This window comes from Corapipo altera, unplaced genomic scaffold, assembly GCF_003945725.1.
Source record: "Corapipo altera isolate COAL_440 unplaced genomic scaffold, ASM394572v1 271, whole genome shotgun sequence".
In the NCBI taxonomy this organism is placed as follows: Eukaryota; Metazoa; Chordata; class Aves; order Passeriformes; family Pipridae; genus Corapipo; species Corapipo altera.
The window spans coordinates 814,167-828,960 of record NW_020884935.1 but is presented as its reverse complement, the minus strand read 5'-3'; the positions used below and the strand labels follow the sequence as shown (position 1 = coordinate 828,960).

At 62.9% G+C, this 14,794-nt stretch overlaps 1 protein-coding gene and 1 long non-coding RNA gene across 5 annotated transcripts in view; one reads left to right on the top strand and one right to left on the bottom strand.

Moving 5' to 3' along the window:
• Nucleotides 1-14,794, bottom strand: part of ABR (ABR, RhoGEF and GTPase activating protein) — a 39,347-nt gene that overhangs the window by 7,799 nt on the left and 16,754 nt on the right. For 2 of the 4 annotated variants that reach the window (XM_027660335.1, XM_027660336.1), the window contains exons 3-16: nt 12,654-12,758; nt 12,015-12,200; nt 11,464-11,571; nt 10,707-10,767; nt 8,428-8,480; nt 8,141-8,281; nt 7,682-7,803; nt 7,400-7,565; nt 7,164-7,286; nt 7,018-7,093; nt 6,763-6,867; nt 6,276-6,350; nt 6,040-6,137; nt 5,796-5,927 (exon numbers count right to left, since the gene is read on the bottom strand). In XM_027660335.1, the coding sequence (XP_027516136.1) occupies nt 5,796-5,927; nt 6,040-6,137; nt 6,276-6,350; nt 6,763-6,867; nt 7,018-7,093; nt 7,164-7,286; nt 7,400-7,565; nt 7,682-7,803; nt 8,141-8,281; nt 8,428-8,480; nt 10,707-10,767; nt 11,464-11,571; nt 12,015-12,200; nt 12,654-12,758 (1,551 nt within the window). Of the gene's footprint in view, nt 1-2,343; nt 2,836-5,795; nt 5,928-6,039; nt 6,138-6,275; nt 6,351-6,762; nt 6,868-7,017; nt 7,094-7,163; nt 7,287-7,399; nt 7,566-7,681; nt 7,804-8,140; nt 8,282-8,427; nt 8,481-10,706; nt 10,768-11,463; nt 11,572-12,014; nt 12,201-12,653; nt 12,759-14,419; nt 14,670-14,794 lie in introns of those variants that run through there. The other 2 variants (XM_027660337.1, XM_027660338.1) reach the window with 2 other exon arrangements.
• LOC113955141 lies at nt 2,848-12,020 on the top strand. Its single transcript, XR_003530435.1, has 4 exons — nt 2,848-2,980; nt 4,683-4,819; nt 11,087-11,242; nt 11,901-12,020. It is a non-coding gene; the product is annotated as an uncharacterized LOC113955141 (long non-coding RNA).

The following is a 14,794-nucleotide window of genomic DNA, read 5'->3' as shown; positions in this document are numbered from 1 at the left end:
TGCTCCTCTAACCTTTCCCCCGGCACTCTGCACAGCAGGCAGCCCACCACGCTGCCCAATCCCCAAGGGAAGCAAAGCCACGTCCAATGCTTCGTCTCTAGGTGTGGGAGGATGGATGGGAGCATCCACCCACAGAGCCAGAGGCAGCTCCTGCCCACACAGCGCTGGCAAACACCCCATCTCAGCTACCACCACCATCTCCTTCTCCTCCAAAGGGAGCTGCCTTGCTCCAGCATGATGAAGAGACATCCCAGGTCAGTGGGGAACTGCTGGGCTGGGAGCCCTGGGGAGCAGCCTCCGTGCCAGTGCTATGCAGGATGAGGTGTCAGCTCCTCTAGGGCAGGTCAGATGGCTTCAAACACCAGCGTGTGCTTGGGGAAACACCTCAGCCAGCTCACCAGCACCTCTCAGGCCACTCCCTCCTGCATCTCAGGCACTCTCAGCCGTGGTGGTATCTGTGCCAAGCCAGCATCCACTGCAGTGCTGCTCTCATCCATGGTGAGGTGAAACAACCCTTGCTCCTGGCACAAGGATATGCTATCATTTTGGTTTCCCAAATTATCCAAAGGTGTTTGCTTGTAGGACAAGGCCCCAGGTTGAGGAGGAACAGGCGGCAGCGTGGCAGGCGATGAACATCCCGACAGCTCAGCAGCACTTGGTGTGTCCTGGGGAGGTTCCAGTGGCAGAGGGACCCGTGGTCCTGCTGGTGCTGACCCCACTGCCTGCTGCTTGTCTTGTGCATGGGGCAACTCTGGACTTGAGGGGATGAGGCCACATCTTGGAATTCTGTCCTCAAGACACCTCCAGGCTGTGGCACTGTGGATACAGTTCCTATATGGGGAGTGGCAGCCAAGACAGACTCAGGCAGTGCTGGGTCCCCAGAGCTCCCAGGTAAGGAACTGGGAGGGCTCCAAGCCCTCATGGTGGCTTTTCCAGGGCCCCAAGTGCCAGGCTGCTGCAGCAGGGCAAGGGCTGCCAGGCTGGGCATGTCCCTTCCTCACACCTCACGCCCATGAGGTCACCCAACTGTCAGCCTGGGGTGAAGCAATCGGAAGCAAACTGGTGACTCAGTGAGCCAGGTCATCTCTGCCACAGCCCTGGGGAGCAGGATCCCAGAGGAGCTGCTACAGCCAGCGCTGCTTCCCATCAGCGCTGCATCTATGAACACCCAGGGACGCCCTGGCTCCAGCAAGCAGTTCCCCCACCAGACCTCCAGGCCAGCAGCTCCCTCCTCAGGGAACAGTTTCTGAGCCTACCGGTGCTGTGGGGCAGAGCAGCCCCCCACCAGCAAAGGCTGCCAGTGGCAAAGCACAGCCCCCCAAAAAGCAGCGATTCACAGCCCCATCTAAGAGCGACCTGAGAAGCAGCAGCACCCGCGGCACATCGGGACCACGCCGGGGTCACATCCTGCTCTGCAGCCCCAGCGCTCCCGGGCAGCAGCCGGCAGGGAAGCTGGCGGGCACAATGGGGACGGGTGGGGTTGAGAAACTAAACCCCTTCTTGTTTTGATCCAGCAACAGCCGGCGGCAGCCCCCGGGGCAGCCTCCCCACACAGCCCTCGCTGCCCCTTAATCCCTCTGCGGGAGCAGCGGCACAGAATCGAGGTTAATGCCGCTGCGTCACAGGCGGCCCCGCTGCTGCCAAACTGAACCCCCACGGGCCCAGGCAGCTCCTGCCCGTGGTCACAGCTGAGACCCGGGCCAGCATCTCCCTGCACAGGGGGACCCCACGCAGGGAAATCCCCAGGGGTTCCCATGGGGCTTTTGGGACGGCCTGCGAGGGTGCTGTCCCCCTCCCCTGCCCACCCCTGTCCTCCCACAAAGACGGACAGCACTGGCTGATGTGGCTGCGACACAGCTGCGAGCTGAGGGAAGCCTGGATGGACCCGGGAGGAGGGTCTGCAAATCAAGGAAGAGGGGATACACAGACACCGGGTGCTGTAGCACCCCAGGAGCCCACCCCTGGTCAGCCCACAAGCATCTCTACCTCCTGGGCAAGCCCTGGGGTTGAGCAGTGGGACTCCCTGCCCGTCCTCTGCAGAACCCCTCTGTGTAAACAGCTCAGCCCTCCCAGCTCCCTAGCACACAGAGGGACAGGGAAGGAGGAAAACAAGCACCTCACAGGCTGCCAACTGCATCTAAGAGCTCCCAAAGCACCCAAACAGCTCCGTGCACGGACCACACAGCACTCACTGTCCCCACAAGCCCCCCATGGCAGAGCCCCTCACCCCACAAAACTACCCACCAAAAATCCATGCACAGCAGAGCCCACCGACACCCAGAGCCCACCCAGAGCCCACCGCGGTCCCCTCCAGCCATTCCCCCCTTTCCCCCCGAGAAGCACCTTCTGCCGGAGCAGTTTGCTGCGCACTCTGCCCCAGAGGCGGGCACCCGTGTTGGGGGGTCGCTTCCCCTCGGGCTCCTCCACGCCGCGCTCCGGCTGCTCGCCCACGGGGCCGGGGCTGCCCTCCGGCTGCACCAGCACCTCCGTCATCGCGATTCGGCTCCGGGCAGGCGAGACGAGCGTGGCCGGGAAAGGTGCCCGGGGCTGGGTTAGGAGAGCACCCGCATCCTTTCTGCTGCGAGGGGAGGTCAGCGGGGGCCGGCGAGGGGAGCCCTGCTGGGGCGGCGGGGAGGCGAGCGGGCAGGGCTCATCTTCAGGGTGTGAGCCAGGCTGTCGAGGCAGCTCGGCAGCCCCAAAAGCCTCCCTCCCCCTGCGAGGAAGTGACTCAAAGGCAGCCCCCCCCCCCCCGCGGCGGCCCCCACGCGTTTAACTCTCGCCCTGCCGCCCGCCGCCGCTCGGGAAGGCTGAGGGGGCTGACTGGGCTCCCCGCCGCCGTTATCCGTCGTTATCCTCTGTTATCCCTTCCCTGTTATCCGCTTCGCAGCGCCAGCGGCAGTCGCGGCCCCGGAGGCATCGCCGCTGGTGGCTGCAGCATTCCCGGCTCCGAGAAGGAGCCAGGCTGGCTCTCCTGCTCCCAGTAAGTGGCACAGGGATGGGACTTTTAGGGTCTCCTGTCAGGCCTAGGGATAGGTGGGGACCCCCTATGGCCCCTCAGAGTACCCTGGCCCTTATCAGCCCCACTGCCAGGGGGTGATGTGGGCAGGGGGATGGAAGCCCTGAAGAGTCCCTGCCTGCTGCTTCTCCTCATAGGCAGGAACATGGGGAGGTGCAGGCTTGGGGGGGACTCGCACTGCCCCCCAGTTCATCCCTCAGCAGCCCCAGGAGTCCATATGGGTCACCCCGTGGATCCCTGCAGGTCTGGGGAGCCCCAACACCACAAATCTCCCCCTCCAGAGCCTCTGCCAGACGGACAGGCAGCAATTCCCTGAGGGCACAGCAGGCACCGTGCCCATGACAACACAGACTCTACTCCAACAGCCACATCCCCCTGTGCATCAAACGGGCTGAGAAAAGTGCTGCCCCATCACCCTGAGACCCTCCCCTCATGCACCCATTGCCCACCTCCTCACACGTCCCAGCCTCTCTCCTCTGCAATATGGGCACAAGCACTCACAGCCTGCTTTGCCCACCCCAACATCCGTCTGCCACCCTGCCACAGCACCACACACCCCTGCCAGCACCCACCAGACACAGCCCAGCTGCTGAGAGCAACTGGGACAGCTCAGAGCACGGCTGAGCCCTGCAGCACAAGGGACACAAGCCCCCCACGGCAGCTCTACCTCGACCACAGCACGTTCCAACCTTTAGAAACCCCAAACAAAACAGGGTTAACAACAACTAAACAGGGTTAATGCCAACCAGGAGTCACGCCTTTCCACCCTACAGCCAGTGGCACAGCACAGGGTGCCCACCCTCCACCAGCAACAGGGACAAGGCTCAGGGTAGGGGTCCAAGGCTCACCACACTGCAGACCCCTCAGGGCTCATTGCCAGGATGCTTGAGAGGAGGTTGGTGCCAACCCCAGCCACTCCATGGACCCAGCCATGTCCTCTGTGCTGGCAGGACGTGACTCCCACCCATGGCATCTCTGCAGCCTTGGGAGGCCCCCACTGCCCACACAGAGGGGCTGCAGCAACCCCCTCACACACTGACCCACTCCCACCAGTCCGTGGTGCTGATAAGCTGCTTTTGTGACCAACCCATGTGCCTGCATGGCCAGATTAGAGCTGGGCAGTGGGCACAGGGCTGGCTGCTGGGGGGGTGCAGCCATCCTGGCAGCCCTCAAAACACCACAGACCTTTGCCAAGCTCCTGATGCCAGTGCTGGTATTTGGAACCAGCAGCAGCTCATGATGAGCCCAGAGACCAGACAGGGTAAGGACCACCCAGGGCAGCATCTCTGCCTGAACAGCTCAGGGAGAGGGCAGGGGGTCAGCACTGGGGTTTGGCCACAGCCCACAGACCCACGAGTAGTGCTGCCCATTCTGCTCGTAGCTGTCCTGCCCTGCCACCCACTCCACCCCTGAGGTAGAGACCAAGCTGTGGCTCTGGGTGCAGCAGGACAGCCCCAACCCTGAGAATGCTCCGTCCAGCCAGGCCCTCCTTGGGATAAGCAGCCCCAGGGCCTTCTCTCTCTCCCTTCCTTCCCCCACGACTTCAGCCCCAGGGCCTTCTCTCTCTCCCTTCCTTCCCCCACGACTTCTGCACAGCGGGTACGAGCTGTGCTGTCCCTGTCCCGACCCCCGCATCTCCCAGCATGACTCATGTTTGTTGATCCAGGCTATTTCCGAGAGCACAGCTGGACTGATCCCCGCGGGACATCGAGCCCCTTCCCTGCCCTGGCCCTCCTGCTTGGCCCAGTGCCACCCCCACACCACTTGTTTCCCAGAGGGGGGGCAACAGATGGGTGATTTCAGGTAAGAACAAGCTGCTGGTGAAGCCAAGCCCCCATCTCCCCCCCTGCTGGTGCTGTCCCCCACAGCACCCCCTTCCCAGCAGAGTTTCCATGCTGCTCCCCACTCCCCTGGGACCTGCCCTCAGCTGCTTTCCCACGGAGCAGGCAGCCACACTGGGCCCTTTGAAGTGGCCTGGGGTTGAGGGCTGTGTCCCAAGCTTGACACTGTCCCCAGCACAGCTGGGAAGGCAGCCAGCCCGGTGGTCCCCACCAGGAAAACACAGGGGCACCCCCATCCCAAACCATCCTCTGCTGCCCTGGGCATCCCTGCAGCCTGGCCAAGGTGAGTGCTGGGGGAATGAGGGCTCTGGGGGCTGCCTGGCCCTCACTCCATCCTCCCAGACCTGCTCACCTGGGAGCATCTCAGGGCAGCCCAGGCCTCCATCCTTCCCTGCCTGGCAACCACCAATCAGAAGCAGCTCAGTCGTTGCCCTGGAAACCCCCGTTGCTATAACAGCAGCTGATGGAGGCACAGGGAAGGCAGATGGTGACAGAGGGGGACAAGGGAGGGATGGGGGGCTGCACGCTCAAAGCCCTCTCTGGGGCAGCTGCCAACCCCCTCTCCACAGCCCCCCAGGACCACAGCACAGGAGGCAGTGGAACAGAAACACTTGAGCCCAGCTGGGACTGGATGCACATCTTGGGGGGCAGGTCTGGCTTTGCCACTTCTGCAGGATCCCTTCTCATTTTGTTCAACCTTCTCCTGCAGCCACTGGGCCCCGGGACCATCATCCACATCCCTGATGCCCACCAACGTCACTGCCTTCAATCCCACAATCCCTGTACCCTGTTCCCAAAAGCAGAGCTGCTTGTCTGTGCTGCCAGGCATAACTCTCTCATCCCAGGCATAACTCCAGAGCAGTCCTCCCAGCTCAGGTGCCTGGCCTCAAGAGGTTCACTGCTGGGTGAGAAAATGCCCCAAAAGCCCCAGCACATACCTGGATCTGCCCTTTGCCCATGATCTTGTCCACGATTTCATTGTTGTCCTTGTTGAGTTTGGTCTTGTCGTAGCACTTCTCGTAGCAGAGGATGCGCAGGGACTGGGAACCCTCCAGCTCGATCTCAAACTCCTGGGGTGCAGAGTGAGGGTGGCTCAACCCCAGCACCCCAGAGCAGCTCCAAAACTGGGGCTGAAGGGAAATGGGGAGTGCAATCCCCTCCCTGCATCCCACCCTCCCTCACCTCGTTCCACTGCGGCTCCGTGGTGTCCCGGAAAACCCTGGTCTTGGCTTTGCTGACAAAGTAGCCGAAGGAGTCCACCTCCAGAGTGCAGTAAAGGTCTGGGGGAGCAGACAATGCTCAGCACCTGAGGAACATTCCCACCAGCTCCCCGGGGACCACAGAGTGGGGCCACATGCTGGACCCCAACTCTTCTGATCACACCGGTCCCTCGGAGCAGGGGGGGCACCCACACTTACTGGCAGACTGCTTGAAGCCCTTGGCAGAGTGGACAATGACGTGTAGGAACCCGTAGAGCCCGGGGGACTCATCATCTATGATGGGAGGGTAGAGGCTGTGTCAGGGCTCAGCTGACACCTCGCGTGCCCCAGGGCTGTCCCCAAGGCAGCCTTGGTCACAGGAAGTACTGGGTACCTGCAGTGACATCCAAATGTCCCCAACCCCCTTGAGGGTTGTCCCTAAGTTCTGTATTCCCTGCTGACATCCCAAGCTCTCCTGCTGCTGGACAGCCCTGGGGGAGGTTCTCAGTAGTGCTGGCTGGGTCTCACCCTGGGGACACTCTGGTCTTGCCCAGCCCACTGGGGTTCTGGAGAGACCCCAAAAGCAGCCTCGTGCTGCAGCTGGGATGGCTCTGCCTGGGAACCCGACTGTGCTCCAGCAGTGCCACCTGGTGGGAAGCTGTCCCCTGCACACCACGGTCCCTAGCAGGACCCAGTGGATACTCACCATCCTTGTTGCTGGTGACCGGGATGTTGTGGACAGTGCGTAGCTTGAAGCAGGATCCTGTGAGCACCTGGAGCTCCACTGAGCTCAGGACAAAGGCCTGGAGGTCTGTGAGAGGACAGGAGAGGAGCTTCAGAGGGATACAGCCAGTGTTGGCCATGGGAACTGGCAAGCAGCAGGCTGGGATCCTGTGGGACCTCCCTGTGGCCCCTGGTAGAGCCAGGAACCCCATGAGGGCCTCAGCAGCCCCAAATTTACCCTTTTTCTGCAGTTTCTGGATGGCCTCCCTCCACTCGGACCGCTCATAGTCGGAGGACAGCAGGAAGAGGTAGCTCTGTAAGAGAGGGATGTGTCAGCCTGTGTGCAGGCAGGGCTGAGCCTGGCCCCCAGCCCACCCTCCTCACCTTCCCGTTGCGGTTGTGGATGCGGAAGGGGATGGCAGGCGAGTTGAGAAGCAGCCAGAATTCATTCTCAAACATCTTCTTCTTGAGGCGCTCGATGGCCCGGCTCTGCCCCTTGTTGGCTTTCTGCAGACAGGGAGCAGAGAGAAGCTTTCACAGGTGCCCCTGGTCCCCATGTCCCATCCCCAACCCCAAGGAAGGCACCCACCCCAGCAGCAGCTCCCACACCCTGCTCTCACCTCCTTCTGCACCTCGCTCTTGATGGCTGAGATCTTCATCTTCATGTCCTCCAGCTCGTGGTCAGGGATGACGTGGACCTGCGGGCAATGCTCCGACTCCTCCGGCGAGGGGAACACCAGGTCGGCCAGGGGCACGTACCACTTGCAGTCGTACTGCTGCTGCTTCCTGTGGACAGGGCACGGATACTGACTGATGCCTGACCCCCTCCCTGGCACAACCTCCAGCCCACTGGGGGACAGAGGATTGTGACACATTCCCCCTGTGCCCAGCACCCTCCTTACCCCACCGCCGTCTTCTTCAGCTTGGCACAGAGCAGCACGTCGGTGAAGAGGAAGACGTGCCGCAGCTTCCGCGAGCCCTCCGACAGCTCCACCAAGAAGCCATCCTTGACAAGCTGCCGGGTCTGTGGGGCAGTGGGGCTGCTCTGAGAGCAGGCAGGGAGCAAAGGGCAACCAACTGTGCGACTGGGTGCTCATGTCCCTCTCTGTGGCTCAGCCACCAGGAGTATGGGAAGGTCCGTGTCCTCTGGGTGCTATTTTGAGTCCATAGGGCACCAGCAAGCAGCAAGGACCAGGTAGAGCCCTAACATTGTACCCAGAACTGCTCTGGGGGTTTAGAGGAACCCCTCCATCTCCTGGCCAAGCACCATGGAGCTCCTCAGGGTGGAGACACCATCCAGGGGCTGGCAGAGGGCTCAGGTCTCACCATGTGCCCTGCCACTGCTCACCCCACTGGCTCACCTCGCCCTTGGGGGTGGTGACTGCTGTCCTCCGGGGATCAATGTCCTCATTGATGCTGGACAGGAAGTTCTGAGAGATGCGGAGGGCGTCCTGGAGCAGTGGGTAGTCAGGGTGGTCGGCTGGAGTGTGCTTGAGGAGGTCCTGGAAGGGGAGAGGCACAGGTGAGCAGCTGGAGAGCACCCACCCTGGCGAACCCCCATCAGCACTTCCCATGGCTGCAGGTCCCCCGGAGCAACAGAGACAGAGCCTCCCACACACCTCTACCCCAGGACTGGTGTCACACTCACGTGCAGGACGAGGGTGCTCCGCGTCACCCGGTCGATGGGTTTATACAGCAGTGCTGAGGGGAGAGAGAAGGTGTCAACAGCCACCCCTCCTGGAGCCCTGGCCCCTCTCCCACCCTGGTCTGCACAGAGCCCTGGGTGAGCATCTGGGATCCATTCTGCAGAGAGCCAGCAGCAGCTGGACCATCATGTCACTGCCAGGAGCAGTGGTGAGCCACCAGTGCCACAGCCCCGCTCCCTGCTGCACTGAGGGCATGGGGAACCACGGCCAGGCTGGTGTGTGGTCACAGCCACGGTGACACCACTCCACCCTGACTGCTGGATGGGATGTCCCACCACAACTGTGTCAGCACATCCCCCACCCCACCATGGCAAAGGACCCCCCCGTGCGTGGTGCACCAACACTGCCGGTGGCTGTGGAGCGGAAGAGCTGCTCGTCACCCACAGCAGCTTTTTCAGTTTCCCTTTTGGCTCGGCAGTGGGTCCTGTCCCTGCTCTGCCCGCTCTGCCACCCTATGGGACACCCTGTACCCACCACCCCAGCCAGCCCTGGGTGCCGGGGGAACCCAGGCTGCTTTAGCAGCAGCAAAACCCCCACCTACAGAGAATGCCTGGGCCAAGGCATCATCCCAATGCCACTGCCCTGTGTCCCCTCCCCACAGCCTCCCATGACTGCATGTGAGGCTCCATCTGGGGCAGGGCAGCAGAGCTGCCTCAAACATGGGGCACAGACACCCCCTTTCTCCTGCCATGCAACCTCCCAGCAGGAAACCAGCCCTAGAGGCTCTTCAGAGGCACATTTCACTGGAAGTAGCCAGACCCTCCTTCTCCTCCCTGACTCTTTGGGCAGGCAAAGGCACAGAGCCCACTCACAGTGCTGCTCCCCATGCCTGGCCACTGGTGTGTCTCCTCGGGCTGGTTCCAGACAGGCCAATGCCTCTGGGTTTTCCCTTCACTCTGGAGCACTTCCCCAAACTGCCAGTGCCAAGAGGGGCCAAGTTTCGAGCCGTGGGAGAGGAAGAAAAGCTGCCACCTCCTCACCCTGTGCTGAGTTGTGGGGGGCTCCCACCCCCTTTACACCAGAGGGTACTGCCTTGTGATGCCCAGTCCTGAGAGAGGGACCCCCATCCTGGTGAACTGAGAGGCTCTGCTCAGGAGGTGAGGATGCCAGCCTGGACCCTAAACAGAGGCTGCATCCCCCACAACTCTGTGCCAGCAGGCAAAGCCAGAGCCCCACTCCCTGCAACAGCCAGTGAGAATCCTGCTCAGGGATAGAGGGGGACAGGCAGGGCATCCCCCCCCTTTCCACCACCCTACACCCACGGGTAGGATGGACCCTCGCGCTGCCATCGCTACAGGCACACTCAGAGCACTGGGGGGCACTGGGAGGGGCTGTCCCGGCTCAACGGAGGAGCCGACACAGTCCTGCCAGCCTGGGACCCAGACACGGGCAGCAGCAGGCAGGGATGCCCGGTGCCTCTCCTCCCAGCCACGGAGAGACGGACATTCCAGCCCCACGACCCTCACAGCCTCCGGCAGGCAAATGGGAACCCCTCCCTATCCCCATCCGCGCGGCACAGCTCAGGCAAGGGGGGATCCCCCCAGCCCAGGATCCCCCCGCCCATCCAAGCTCCTCCATCCCGCTGCCGGCACGAGCCCCTGCCCGGCGGGCACGGCGAGCGCGTGGCCGCGTGTGCCGGAGCCAAGATGATTCAATCCAGCCTGGAACAAAGACGCTCCCAACTTCAGGCTGCAGAGCAAGACGCAGCCTCCAGCCCCCCGCCCCGGGCAAGCACAGCCAGCCCCGGCTCAGCATCCCCGCAGCATCGCTCCCCAGCGGCAACCCCAATTCGGAGCCGCCCCCCTCGCCTCACCATAGGTGCAGTTACAGCAGAGCCGGACAATGACGAGGATTTCCATGGCAGCCCCGTCTCCGCGCAGCCATCGCTGCCGCCCCGCAGCAGCTCAGCCCGGCTGCGACACAGCATCGGCCCCTCCGCACGGCTCTGGGCACGGCCCGCGGGCGGGGAGGAGGGGTGGGCAGGGGGTGGGGGGCTGCTGCACGCCCACAGCATCCTAAAGAGCTGCGACACCCCCCACCCCCTCCGCCTTTCTCCGCACACGGGCACACAAAGGGCTCCGCTCGCGGGAGCCGCTCGGTAATTCCCGCTCGCTAATTCCCGCTCGCTAATTCCTGCTCGCTAATTCCTGCTCGCTCATTCATCCCCGCCGGTCCCGCGGGCGGACAAAAGGCTGCGTCCCCCTCCCCGCGCCCGCCGTACCCTCCATGGTGACGGACGTGTGGCTCTCCTTCGAGTCCTTGGGGCCCTTCACCTTCAGCTCCTAGGGAAGGAAAGGGCCATCAGTGCAGCCCGCAGGGGGCTGGGGGTGGGGGTAAGGTCATTGCTCAAGATCATAGGGTCCCCCCCAACCCTTTCTGCACCCTGATATCTCCCCCCGGCACCAGCCTGGCCACGCTGGGGGCCACAGGTGGGTGCTGGGTGAAGGTGTGGGCTGTACAGGATGCTGCTTGGCTGGGAGCATCTCTGGCTGTGCCCAGCAGTTGGGACGTGGTGGTGATCCCACCAAGATGAACAGCTCTGCTGTGGAGGGGCTGGAAAGAGCAGGGAGCCGTTGCAGCCAGAGGTCTCTGTTTCTATAGGGGAGCCAGGCACTGAGCTGCAGCCAGCAGGAGACAGGAGATGAGCCACAGATGCCCAGCACCCACGGTCACTGGATGGGGTGAGCTGGTGCAGGCTGCCCTGACACCCCTGACATGGTGACAGCAAGGGCTGAGCCCAACCTGAGCTTGCACAAGGTGAGGGACAAACTCCTGCAACACGCAGAGATCACAAGCCCCCAGCAGAGCCACCGATGGCTCAGCCCTTGGGGACAGTCACTGGGAGCCCCCAGGGCAGGGAGAGCATCTCCACAGGGCAGTCGCAGTCAGCTCAGCCACACGGACAGCATTCTCTGCCCTGTGCTGGGACAGCCTGGGGAACACCCTTGTCCCACTGGCACAGCCCTATCCCAGCTTACCTCAGAGATCTTCTGGAACTGGTAGTTGCTCTGGCTGCACTTCTCTGCCGTTTCCAGGGCAATTTTGTAGTTATCCACAAAGGCCTTGTAGACTCCCAGCTGGCTGGCCTGTGGGGAGCAGGGGTTAGCCAGGCACCCAGCAGGATGCTGAAGCCCCCCTGCAGCACAAAGAGCCTGGTAGCCCCTGAGGGCACTCTGGGCAGAGTTGTCCCCTCCTGGCAGGACACTGCCACACCACAGCCATCTGGGCAGCCACACATTTGGCTCTGCAGGGAAAGCTCTTGCCCAGGGCAGGACGGTGGGGCCCCTGTCCAGGCCTGTGCCCCTCAAAGCTCCAAAATCCAACAGAGAGATAACAAGTGCCTAGAGAGTGGAAGCTGAAGCCACAACCACTTTCTAGTGCCCTTCAACCCACCCTCTCCTCCTCCTCTCCCCAGCATGGCCACAGCACCCATGGGCACAGCCCATGCTCCCACTGTACATCCAAAGCAGCAGCAGGACCCGGCCCTCCTTCTCTTCCAAGTGGAGCAAGACCTGAGGAAGGTGCATACCAGCTTCTGGAAGAGGTGGCCCATGGTGACGTTGCTGTCCCACTGCTGCACCTTTGGGCACAGGCTGTCATAGAACTCCTTGTGGATCTCATAGATGTCCTGGATCTTGTAGAAAATCGTCTCAATCTGCTGCAGGGTGAGGACAGGCTGCGACGTGGTGGCCGTGGCCTTCAGTGGCTTCATGGGCTGCCAAAGGAGAAGGGAGAGCATTTGAGATGAGGGCTGGGAGGGGAACATTGGGGATGAGGAGGATCTGAGTCAGCAGCAAGGGCTGCCCAGGACAGGTCCCAGCCAGCAGCTGCACCAAGGGGTACTCTGGGCTTGTGTATCCCCGCAGACTTCCCCGTGGTGGTGACCCTGCATTGTGCAGCCGTTTCTCGGCCACGAAGGTCAGCGAGTCCACAAGAGGAAGCAGGGCTATAAATACCTCCCCAGTGGGCAGCAGGGAAGGCAAGATGGGGCAGCCAGGCCAGCAAGGCTGGCTCCAGTGGGGCTCCTGAAGCTTTGCCCCCACCCAGGCAGCACCCAGGCCAGACCTGCCTGGGGAAAGCTGTCCAGGAAGAAATTACTCCATCCATCCACCCATGCCTGCTGGGGACCATCCCTGGAGGGGCTGTCCAGTCTGGGCGCTGTGCTCACCAACAAGAGGGCCTCCAGCTGGTTGATGTAGATCTCCTCACTGGCCAGGAAACCCGAGAGCACCAGCTTCCGCATCTCCAGGCCTTTGCCAGCCTCTCGCTCGCCCTATGGAACACAGCAAGGAGCCTGGCTGAGCCAGCAAGTGGCACAGGCAGAGATAGACACCCCATCCCACCAACCCATCCCTGGCATCCCCACGTGGGCACATGTCCTGGGAAAGCTCTGTGGAAGGTCCGGGCATGTGCCTGAGGGGCAGCAGAGCCCAGCTGGAGCCAGCTGGGAAGCCACGAGCTGTGCTGGCTTCTCTCCCCTCCCTGCTCCTGGCTGGCCAGGAGCCCGGCACGGCTGGCAGCGCTCCAGGATGGCGCACAGCATGGCAGGACTCTCCCAGGGCAGAGTCCAGAGACGCCCAGTGAAATCATGCTTGGCATGGATGGTGCTGCCACGTGATCCGGCACCACCCTTTCCCTCGGCTGAGGTTTTCCCAGGAAAGTGCCACCCCAGCAGTCACTGCCTGATGGCACCGGGGCAGCTCCCAGCACCCAGGTCTGCTGCAACACTGATGCTCTGGTGGCATGACTCTCATGGCAGGGAGATGGCTGGGCTGGGGGGCTCTGTGACCCTCAGCGAGGCTCTCCCAACTTCCAGACATGGGTGCCCCAGCCCCTGGACCATCCTGTCATGCTTTAGCCTCCCCTCCTTAAAAATCACACTTGAGGACCAGGCTTTTACTACCCAGACAGGAGTCAAGCACAGCCATGGGGGCATCATCTGGACCATCAGCCATTCAGAATGGTCTGGGGGGGACGTTGGTCCTGCCTCACCTCTGCCCACACCAGCCGTGGCTGTTGTGCCAGGAGAGGTGACAGCTGCAAACACCAGAGGGGCACGGACCCGAGGTGGGCATGGCTGTGAAGCAGCACCTCCCTGTCCCACTCTTAGTGTCCATCAGCTGGCCCTGGGGGCTGCTGTGCCAACCAGGCTGCCCAACCTGCCAGGCTGCACCATTAAGGCTGGGCCACAGTGACTGGTGCAGCAGGAGGGTGCACAGGGCAGCCACTTTTATTCACTGGGAGTTCGTGGGCTCTTTGCCACATATTAGTCACGGGCTCTTCCTGCTTCCCCCAGCCTGGGCCCTGCGCAGGAGATAAGGGGCCCACCCACGCCTGGGGCCCACAGCTCCCCACGAGGACGATGCCAACTGGACCCCCATGACCCAGAGGAGCAACCCTTAATCAGGGTCCTGTGACTGCCTCGTGCAGGAGACCCCAGGGAGAGCAGCGACAGAGCCCTCCTCCAGGCACCCCTGGCAGGGTGGGCATGAGAAGGGTGCTGGGCTGCACCTGCCAGCACAGGGGTCGCCCCAGCTCCGGGGTTTGGGACTGTTTAGGCACTGCTGGTGGCTGTGTGGTGGGGCACAGTGTTAACCAGCCCCTTCCGGAGCATCCAGCTGAGCCACACAGCCCCTCCAGCAGCATGCGTGGCCCTACTTCCCCCTAGGAGGATGACTGGGTGGTAACCCCACTCTGAGCCCTTTGCACCCGATCCCTGGCACAGCCCTGCCCCGTGCCCCGGCCACAGGCAGTCCTGGGGGCGTGGTGGGGCTGCAGTGATGCTCCTGCTGCCCCCCAGCTCTGCCCTCCACCAGCACCCACCACATCGACCCAGGACCTGCCCCGTCACCTGGGCATCACCAGCACCAGCAAGATGCCCCTTGTCCCCCCACCCCCTGCCCAGCACGGGAGCAGGGTGCCCCCGCCGCCCACCTTCTCTCCGGCCGAAAACGGAGACCCAGGGCTGGTGGGGGTTCCTGGCTCAGAGTCATCTTCATCCTCCAGCACTTTATCCAGGTACCCTATGGCCTCCTCTTCCTCCTCCATGGCCGGGCGGGCAGCGGGGGAGCAGAGGGGACCCCACAAAGCTCCGGGCAAAGGGGCTCACACGGCTGAGCTGTCCCAGTCTGACTCAGCTCTGGACGCCGGCCACCACCGCGGGATGAAAGGAACCATTATGGGATTCCCCGGTGCTCCCGCCTGCCCCGAGCTCCGGCCTTCGTCCGCGGCGTCCCGGCCGCTCCCGGGGCGGCTGCTCGGCCACCTCCGAGCGGCGGCAGCGGCACCTCCGGGCTCAGCAGCGGCGCG